Source organism: Myxocyprinus asiaticus, chromosome 17 (assembly GCF_019703515.2).
Source record: "Myxocyprinus asiaticus isolate MX2 ecotype Aquarium Trade chromosome 17, UBuf_Myxa_2, whole genome shotgun sequence".
NCBI lineage: Eukaryota > Metazoa > Chordata > Actinopteri > Cypriniformes > Catostomidae > Myxocyprinus > Myxocyprinus asiaticus.
In genome coordinates, this window is record NC_059360.1 from 24,151,096 (window position 1) to 24,161,183 (window position 10,088).

At 36.8% G+C, this 10,088-nt stretch overlaps 1 protein-coding gene across 3 annotated transcripts in view; it reads left to right on the forward strand.

The window, feature by feature from the left end:
* sh3yl1 (SH3 and SYLF domain containing 1) overlaps positions 1-9,570 on the forward strand; it is a 31,850-nt gene extending 22,280 nt beyond the window's left edge. Inside the window, exon 10 of one of the 3 annotated variants that reach the window (XM_051723404.1) lies at positions 2,454-5,563. In XM_051723404.1, coding sequence (XP_051579364.1) covers positions 2,454-2,506 — 53 coding nt within the window. In that variant the 3' untranslated portion in view covers positions 2,507-5,563. Of the gene's footprint in view, positions 1-2,453; positions 5,564-8,443 lie in introns of those variants that run through there. The other 2 variants (XM_051723403.1, XM_051723402.1) reach the window with 2 other exon arrangements.
* Positions 9,571-10,088: the final 518 nt, after the last annotated feature.

Sequence of the window (10,088 nt, forward strand, 5' to 3'; positions counted from 1 at the left end):
ATTTTGGTGATTGATATTGGCACAGCAAAGAACTTTACAGACCAGTGCAATTGGAGACCGCAGAAGGCCTTACAGATCTGATTGCTGGCATATACAGGCAATTTATGGATATATTTTTCCAGTTAAAGGTGAAGTGTCATTTTTTGTGAAGCCACAGTGTTTACACTTTTTTTTTTTTTTTTTTTTTTTTATTGACAAATGTTCAGGGGAATTCAGACCGAACACGTTTTTGTGTTAAAGAAGCTACAGAGTGCAGATGGATGCAAAAATGTGTTCGATGTCAGCGGCCCCTTACTAGTCTCTGCATTTTAAGTTTGGATAGTATTGGGAAGTATTTTAACATTGAAAAAAAAAAAATATATGCATATAATTTTAAATGAAACTGTTTTTAAGGGAATGAGTTTACATTGTTTTGATGTGTGTCAGATGTGTTACTAGATAGAGGCCGTCATCAAATGATAAAGTTGACAAGTCTTTCGAAGATGAGTCAGAAAAAGATACTTCTCTCCTGTATTGCTACAAGCTGGAAAAAGATTATCTTCCTGGGTGTGTTTGCATTGTGTGTTATTATTTTACTGGGAGGCACCAACCCGCCCTAGTTATCATGATATCATTTGTGAAAAATGAGACCTAAAAACTCACTTCTCGCTGTTTAATCAGCACTCCTTATCATGAAGATCATTACTGCCGTGAATAATACAGCCATATCCCTGTCCTTGTAGGTGCTCAGAGAACCACCCTCATTTCTAAATGTCTATGAAGGGAAACTGTTCAGTGGGTTTTTTGATTTGTCATGTGTATTGGCGTTGCACCATGCAAGTCGTATGTGTTATTTTCTGGTGGTTTCCGGAAACATAACACAGCTATCGTCATGGTGGCTACAGTATGAATTGATTCATCTTTTCCTTTTTCTTCAGAGTGAACAATATCTGTTGAATTCAGGGTGTCAGTTTTCTTCCCAATTGAATTATTGGATTTGTGTGCAGACAGAGTAATACAGCATAGAACAAAACGTACTGGAACTGATTTCTGCTATTTTAATCTATTCCTAAATCTATATTTTAATCTAAACACAATAAAAAAATATATATATATATATTTTTTAAAAATCTAAACATATTCTATATTTAAAGAATAGATTACTCAAAAATGAAGATTCTGTCATGATTTACCCACCCTCGTGTCTTTCCAAATCAATATGACTGACTTCTGTAGAACACAAGATATTTTAAAGAACATTGAAACAATAATTGATAGTGACTCACTTTAAAGCTTAAAAAAAAAAAGCTCTCAAAAGTGTCTTAAAAGTAGTCCATGCAACATGCTCATATACCAAGTCGTTCATATAAAGCATTCAGTCAGACTGAAAAGACTAGAATTTGTTGTTGTTCGCTCTCAAATCAAATCAGTGATCAACTCCTGTAAACAAAGCAATAATCGAATATGGCGACAAGTCAACTTCAAACTTCAGTGTTTCAAAAGACTTGGAATAGGATTCATGAGTTGCGTAGACTACTTTTAATGGATTTTTAAGCTTTTTGAGTCACTATCAACTGCTATTGTAGATAAATCAGCGTACGGAACATTGTTTCAAATAAATCTTTTCATCCTCTAATATACATTTTTGTGTTCCGCAGAAGTCATATGGGTTTGGAACAACATGAGGGTGAGCAAATGATGACAGAATTTTCCTTTTTAAATGAGCAATCACTTTATAAACTGAAAAGATTTAGGGCTAATTCCCTCTCTCACACACAAACACACACACACATTCACACACTGCCTGGCCAAAAAAAAAAGTCTCAGTTTGGATTTAAATAAGCAGATACTTAAGAGCCTATGATTGGATCATTATTGCAGTGATTAATATGTTTCAGCTGAAGAGCTGTCCAACGCATTATTAAAACCTGGAAGGATACTGGTGAACTGTCAGCTTTGCAGAAGAAATGTGGTTGGAAAAAAAACTTGAATGATCGTGATCGGAGATCATTAAATGCTTGAAGTCACATTGTTAAAAATCGACAGTAGAACTCACGGCTATGTTTAATAGTGAAAGTAAAAGCATTTCCACATGCACAATGTGACGAGAATTTAAAGGATTGGGACTAAACACTTCTAGGCTAATCGGAAAAACGGCTTCAATTTTCTAGGGAGCATAAATATTGGACTGTGGAGCAATTGAAAAAGGTCATGTGGTCTGATGAGTCCAGATTTACCTTATACCAAAGCGATGGTCATGTCAGGTTAAGAAGGGAAGCTCATGAAGCGATGCACCCATCATGCTTAGTGCCCACTGTACAAGCCTCTGGAGGCAGTGTTATGATCTGGGGTTGCTTCAATTGGTCAGGTCTAGGCTCAGCAATGTTATGCGGCAATAAAATGAAGTCAGCTGTTTACCTGAATGTACTGAATGACCAGGTTATCCCATCAATGGATTTTTTCTTCCCTGACAGCACAGGTGTATTCCAGGATGACAATGCCAAGATTCATCGGGCTCAAACTGTGAAAGTGTGGTTCATGGAGCATGAGGAATCATTTTCACACATTAATTGGCCAACACAGAGTCCTGACCTTAACCCCATTGAAAGTCTTTGAGAAGACTTTACGGAGTGGTTCAACTCTCCCATCGTCAATACAAGATCTCGTCCAAACATTTATGCAACTCTGGATGGAAATAAATGTTGTGACGTTACATAAGGTTGTCGAAACAATGCCATGACGAATCTGCACTGTAATCAAAGTTTAGCTTCCAATGAAATATTAGAGTATGCAACTTTCCTTTGGCCAGGCAGCATATATATATATATATATATATATATTAATCTGCATTATCTGTCGACAGAGTCATCATGTTACTGTAGTCAAAAAAGGCTTCCATGTTTTATGAAAAGCTTTGAGAGAGATCCTTAGCTGAACAAAGTTTTTAGTAGAATCTCAATTACTCAAGAGTGTTTGTCAATTGTTAATCAACTTTCTTTTTTTCATTTGCATTCCACTATTACCAAGTTTTGTAAGTGCCAGTGATTTATGTATGATTACTCCAGTCTGGATTTGGTCACAATATACCTGGTATGACTTAAGTAAAGGCTCCATTCTGAGATTTATAGAGATGGCAGGCTCACCTCCCTGTCATGAGCTGCCACTTTTTTAGATATTGCGTGTGCAAGTTGAAAACTGCATAGATCAAATGTCACCACTCTGCCAAAATACACAGCCCTTACAGATCTGAAGAAACTCTCTGGATTGTATTGCTGTCTAACGGCCGGCTTGTCATGTCTTGCACTAGTGGTAGCGGGAATGAACATTATGTTGTATGGTTGCAGTTATTTTAGGATACAAGTCAAAAGCATTTAGTGTGAAAAACGGCTCGACTGGAGCTTTTGGCAATGCCCGAGGTTTATTTGGAGTCTGGAGATTTCAGAGCAGGTGCCAACAGCGTGAAGCGCATTCCTCCTATGTCTGATTTTCTTGCACCTCACTTATTTGTCTTCACTCCTGCAACCCCTCGCCACCGGTTTACCCCCCATCCACCCAGCAAACCACGCCACACTTGACATTGCATCCTTCACTGCTACTCAATGTAAACAGCTCAGTACCAGTGCATGTCTAATACCATTCTGCTTCTATTGGCCCATAAATGAAAGAGGCTACGCATACCTACCCATACCCACTGCATTATTTAGTTTACGTTTTTCGACCGGGTATATTTTAGTGATTCTATATGGTACAATTGAGAGTAAACCTATTACAGCCGTTATTCAATGTGATGGACTGTATTCACTCTGTGAAATAAATGTACAGCACTTTGTTTACACATACATTAATTTCCTAGACACTTTTAAAGTATGGAATATACCCAGATTATTGTCCTTGAATTGTGTTAAAGTACATTTGTTCTAGTTCATTAGCTATCAATGTGTTAAGTCACATGGTTTCAGTAATTGAAGGTTTATATTTTGCTGTTTATTTGCCTGACAGGAAAAAAAATAATAATTACATAGTTGTTTAAGGTGTTGATGGACAGATAAAGAAAGGGGTTTTGCCCCTGGCTGACAGATCCTATCTACAGATGTTAATACCATGCGCCACCATCTATTAGAGTAAGTGCAGAAACGTTTTGTGGTATGTGCAATACAACACTGTATCAGAGAGAGAGAGAGAGAGAATCAATTGAGGCAAAACCTAGGCCAAACTGATTTTAAGAGTGCATATGCTGCTCTCTAGTGTTGTTAAATTGGTATGAACATTTTATAAATAATTATAGGTATTGCTGATGTGTTGGTGACTATAGTGAGTTTTAATATTAGGCTGTGCTTGCATATTTATTCATGGTCATGTTGACATGGTATCACCACTCTAAGCATGTCTAACATTTATACTATAAGCAGGGCCGTAGTGAGGTAATCTGGGCCCCCTGAATACATATTGCTCTGGGCCCCTTTCCTATTAAAAAATACAGATTTTAGAATATACTACTAAAATATTTATTAATGCTCATGCTGAAATTGTAATAAGCATTAAAGCACTAAGAATGTTCAACCGTTATACTGTAAGACTAGAAAACAAATAAACATCAATAAACCATTTATTAATATGCTTTTATAGGTTTTCAGCAATGCTATGTTTGTTTTTAGTATTTTTGATATTTGATATTTTATGTAGTTCGTTTTAATATCTTAAATAATGAAAGCTATGTTTTGTGTTTTGGTAAACATGATTTACTGTATTAGGTCTGAAATTACCATTATGATGATATTTGATATATGGTAATTAGAATTACACCTTCAAAGTGCTCCAAATAGCTAATTTGCTTTGCAAAGGCAAAACGCAGCAACTACTATTTTATTTTATTTTTTTAAATAAAAAGGATTTTTACAGGTTGTTCAGTTTACTAAATTAAAAGGAACTAAAGCAACACAATTCTAGAACGCTTTGTCACAACTTGATTAAAATTTTTAAAAATTTAAGTTTACTTAAAGGAATATTCCGGGTTCAATACAAGTTAAGCTCATTCGACAGCATTTGTGGCATAATGTTGATCACCACAAAAATAAGTTTCGACTTGTCCCTCCTTTTCTTAAAAAAAAAAATAAATAATAAAAAGCAAAAATGTAATTTACAGTGAGGCACTTACAGTGGGAGTGAATGTGGCCAATTTTTGGAGGGTTTAAACAGAAATGTGAAGCTTATCATTTTATAAAAGCACTTGCATTAATTCTTCAGTTAAAACTTGGGTATTATGCCTGTAAATTTGTTTAAAGTGTAATTTTTACTGGTTTTAGGGTTTGTTGACATTGTCATGGTGACAAAGTTGTAAAAATGGCTATAACTTTACACAGAAAAGGTTAGTATGTGATTTTATCACACTAAAATAATTTTTTCATGCATATCCTTTGCCTTATGGCTATACTTTTGAAACCATGAGTATTTTAATGTTCATAAATTGTCCCCCATTCACTTCCATTTTAAGTGCCTCACTGGAACCAAGATTTTTGCTTTTTTTAGAGAAAAGGAGGAACGAGTCAGAATAAACGTTTGTGGTAATCAACATTATGCCACAAATGCTGTCGGTTGAGCTTAACTTGTATTGAACCCATAATATTCCTTTAATCTATTTGAGTTTGGACTACATACAGGTGCATCTCAATAAATTAGAATGTCGTGGAAAAGTTCATTTATTTCAGTAATTCAACTCAAATTGTGAAACTCGTGTATTAAATAAATTCAGTGCACACAGACTGAAGTAGTTTAAGTCTTTGGTTCTTTTAATTGTGATGATTTTGGCTCACATTTAACAAAAACCCACCAATTCACTATCTCAAAAAATTAGAATATGGTGACATGCCAATCAGCTAATCTACTCAAAACACCTGCAAAGGTTTCCTGAGCCTTCAAAATGGTCTCTCAGTTTGGTTCACTAGGCTACACAATCATGGGGAAGACTGCTGATCTGACAGTTGTCCAGAAGACAATCATTGACACCCTTCACAAGGAGGGTAAGCCACAAACATTCATTGCCAAAGAAGCTGGCTGTTCACAGAGTGCTGTATCCAAGCATGTTAACAAAGTTGAGTGGAAGGAAAGGTGTGGAAGAAAAAGATGCACAACCAACCGAGAGAACCGCAGCCTTATGAGGATTGTCAAGCAAAATCGATTCAAGAATTTGGGTGAACTTCACAAGGAATGGACTGAGGCTGGGGTCAAGGCATCAAGAGCCACCACACACAGACATGTCAAGGAATTTGGCTACAGTTGTCGTATTCCTCTTGTTAAGCCACTCCTGAACCACAGACAATGTCAGAGGCGTCTTACCTGGGCTAAGGAGAAGAAGAACTGGACTGTTGCCCAGTGGTCCAAAGTCCTCTTTTCAGATGAGAGCAAGTTTTGTATTTCATTTGGAAACCAAGGTCCTAGAGTCTGGAGGAAGGGTGGATAAGCTCATAGTACAAGTTGCTTGAAGTCCAGTGTTAAGTTTCCACAGTCTGTGATGATTTGGGGTGCAATGTCATCTGCTGGTGTTGGTCCATTGTGTTTTTTGAAAACCAAAGTCACTGCACCCGTTTACCAAGAAATTTTGGAGCACTTCATGCTTCCTTCTGCTGACCAGCTTTTTAAAGATGCTGATTTCATTTTCCAGCAGGATTTGGCACCTGCCCACACTGCCAAAAGCACCAAAAGTTGGTTAAATGACCATGGTGTTGGTGTGCTTGACTGGCCAGCAAACTCGCCAGACCTGAACCCCATAGAGAATCTATGGGGTATTGTCAAGAGGAAAATGAGAAACAAGAGACCAAAAAATGCAGATGAGCTGAAGGCCACTGTCAAAGAAACCTGGGCTTCCATACCACCTCGGCAGTGCCACAAACTGATCACCTCCATGCTACGCCAAACTGAGGCAGTAATTAAAGCAAAAGGAGCCCCTACCAAGTATTGAGTACATATACAGTAAATGAACATACTTTACAGAAGGCCAACAATTCACTAAAAATGTTTTTTTTATTGGTCTTATGATGTATTCTAATTTTTTGAGATAGTGAATTGGTGGGTTTTTGTTAAATGTGAGCCAAAATCATCACAATTAAAAGAACCAAAGACTTAAACTACTTCAGTCTGTGTGCATTGAATTTATTTAATACACGAGTTTCACAATTTGAGTTGAATTACTGAAATAAATGAACTTTTCCACGACATTCTAATTTATTGAGATGCACCTGTACATTTTGTAACATTGATGAAACTGGGCTGAGGATTTCCATTTCCCATCATGCTTTCCATGGGACTGGATGGGGTGACCAAATGTTTAAATTTAGTGTTATTTTATGCATTTTTGAACTAAATGAGAACTGGAGGAGATTTGTTCATGTTTAATGTTCTGTTATATTGGTAATTGGAATGGAGTGTCTAGGCTGGAGTTTTTTGTGGTTAACATTGTGGTGAAGATTGGTGCTTATGCTTAGTTTGAGGATGGACTTTCACATTCAGTTGATGTTTGATTTGAGTGCTACTTAGCTTCATAAGCAGTTGTTATCAAATTGACAGTGCAATGGATTCACTGTCCTTGCACTTGCTCTCCTGGCATATACTAATTATTAATAAAATAAATTATGTTGGACCAACAAGGGGGCCTGGGTAGTTCAGCGAGTATTGATGTTGACTACCACCTCTGGAGTCGCCAGTTCGAATCCAGGGCGTGCTGAGTGACTCCAGTCAGGTCTCCTACGCAACCAAATTGGCCCAGTTGCTAGGGAGGGCAGAGTCACATGGGGTAACCTCCTTGTGGTCACGATTAGGGGTTCTCGCTCTCAGTGGGGTGCGTGGTAAGTTGTGCGTGGATCGCGGAGAGTAGCATGAGCCTCCATGTGCTGTGAGTCTCCGCGGTGTCATGCACAGCGAGCCACGTGATAAGATTGACTGTCTCAGACTCGGAGGCAACTGAGACTTGTCCTCCGCCACCTGGGTTGAGGTGAGTAACCACACCACCACGAGAACCTAGTAAGTAGTGGGAATTGGGCATTCCAAAACTGGGGAGAAAAGGGATTTTAAAAAAATTTAATAAGTTGGACCAACATAATTTAATTCATTTAAACATTAGTCACTTTAGTCTGACTAACCTAATGAATTTGAGTTGAAACTACTATAGTACATTGATTTAACCTAATTAATTTATTTTTGTCAAAATTGAGTTATGAATAAAATCGGTCTCTAAGCTGTGATCTGTCCTGTGTCTGACGGTTTTGGCTCAACTATGCCTAGATTCTGAGAAAAGGTGGTGTTAACGTTTGAAAATCCACAATTGGCTAAACAGTAAATTAATTTTGCAGCCATTTTTCTCTGTTTTATTGTTGGCATAGTTACAGCATTTTACCTTTTGTAAGGCAGTAATGGTCTAATAGTAAGTCTTTTCACCCAGTAAGTGACTGGTTCTCCTCTGACTGTGCTCCAGATCAAGCATCAGGTGGTGCTCTAGTGGTCACAGCTGTCCATCCGTTCACCAGCCAGCAGCCTGGGGATCTGAGTTTTGCTCCAGGAGACCGCATCACTGTTCTTACCAAAACTGACTCGCAGTATGACTGGTGGGAAGGTGAACTAAGAGGGCAGGTGGGGATCTTCCCAGCCAATTTTGTGTCCTATAGCTAAGAGTTTCTTAAAATGCTTACAAAAAGTCTACCAGATGACATGTCTGCAATTGAAGGGTCCTTTTGTTATTTGCAGTTTCGAATGAAGTTAAGGATGAAGCTATATATTTTTAGGAGCACTTGTGTTCAGTGTTTCTCCAAAGCTATTTCTAAGTGATGACATTTTGTTTTTCAATGTTCAGGCATAGGTGAATTACTTTCCTATTTCATGTTAGCCATTCAGTTACTGGTTTGTGGGTACACCTTTGTTAAAGCATGGTTTAGAGTTATTGTAACTCACTAATTTCCTTTTTTTTGGGGGGTTTGGTTTTTTGTCTAGTAACGGGTTTTATATAATTTATTTTGCTATTGTTGAGAATCACACTGTAATTAAAATATTGTTTCATTTTATCCAGACAAAGTAATTATCATTGAAAGGCATAAAATGTGTGTGTGGTATTTGAAGTGCAATTGCTTTGGTATTTGAAATATGTTAGCACAGTGTTTTGTCATTGGTAAAATAACAAAAGTTACTGTGTTGAGCTATTGTTCAACAATGCACAATATAACAAACCTGAAAATGGCAATGAAGGCTACATAGACATACCTTGTTTTAGATAAACTACTGTATACAACTTTATAACCTCACATCTGCCTTGATCCATTTTTTTATTTGATTTTTTTTTTTTTTTCTTCACTGAGGAAGTGGTTGAATGATTGCTTTTTTTAATATAATTTACTGCAATTTGCACAATTGTTAATGGACCATTGTAGCTGTATTTCCTACTGTTTTTAAATGTATAATTTATGAGTCAAAATGTAACTGATGTAATAAAGAAAATAATTTAGGTTTCCTAAATCTTGCATTCATAATTTGTCTACTAAGCTGGTGAAAGACTTAATTTCACCTGTGTTAAGATGTTATAAAAAGTGTCAATAAATTGTTCTAAGCTGCCATTCATGTGAGAATATTCTTCTCGTATCTGATCACAGAAGAGCTGTACTGTACCACATACAAGTGAAGCATCTTTTCTAGACTAATTATAGTCTACATCTCTGAAAATTCTCTTTGTATAATATATATAGCTAGAACTAGCGAGTAGTGAATGCTAGCATGCTAAATGGAAACACTATGCTTTATTTAGCATAGCAATTGCTCAACAAGTAACTTACTGTAAACAATCTTAAATTGTACCTGTCCTCAACATAAGCTCAAGCTCGCCTTTAATGGTAACCCCCCAAAACTTTAACATAACAGAAACTCTTCTAAATAACTCAACAAAACATTAAACACTATAAAGTTTCCTCCTCTAGATTCATCTTGCCAAAAAATAAATTTTAACATTTACTCTCCCTGTGGAGTGCCATGCAAAGCATGCAGGGGAATAGAAATCCCCTTCCCAGTTTCAGTTAAATTTAAGTTCCTGTAAATGTAAAGAAACAGGTTCATTAAACTCAAAATGGTAAAAAAAA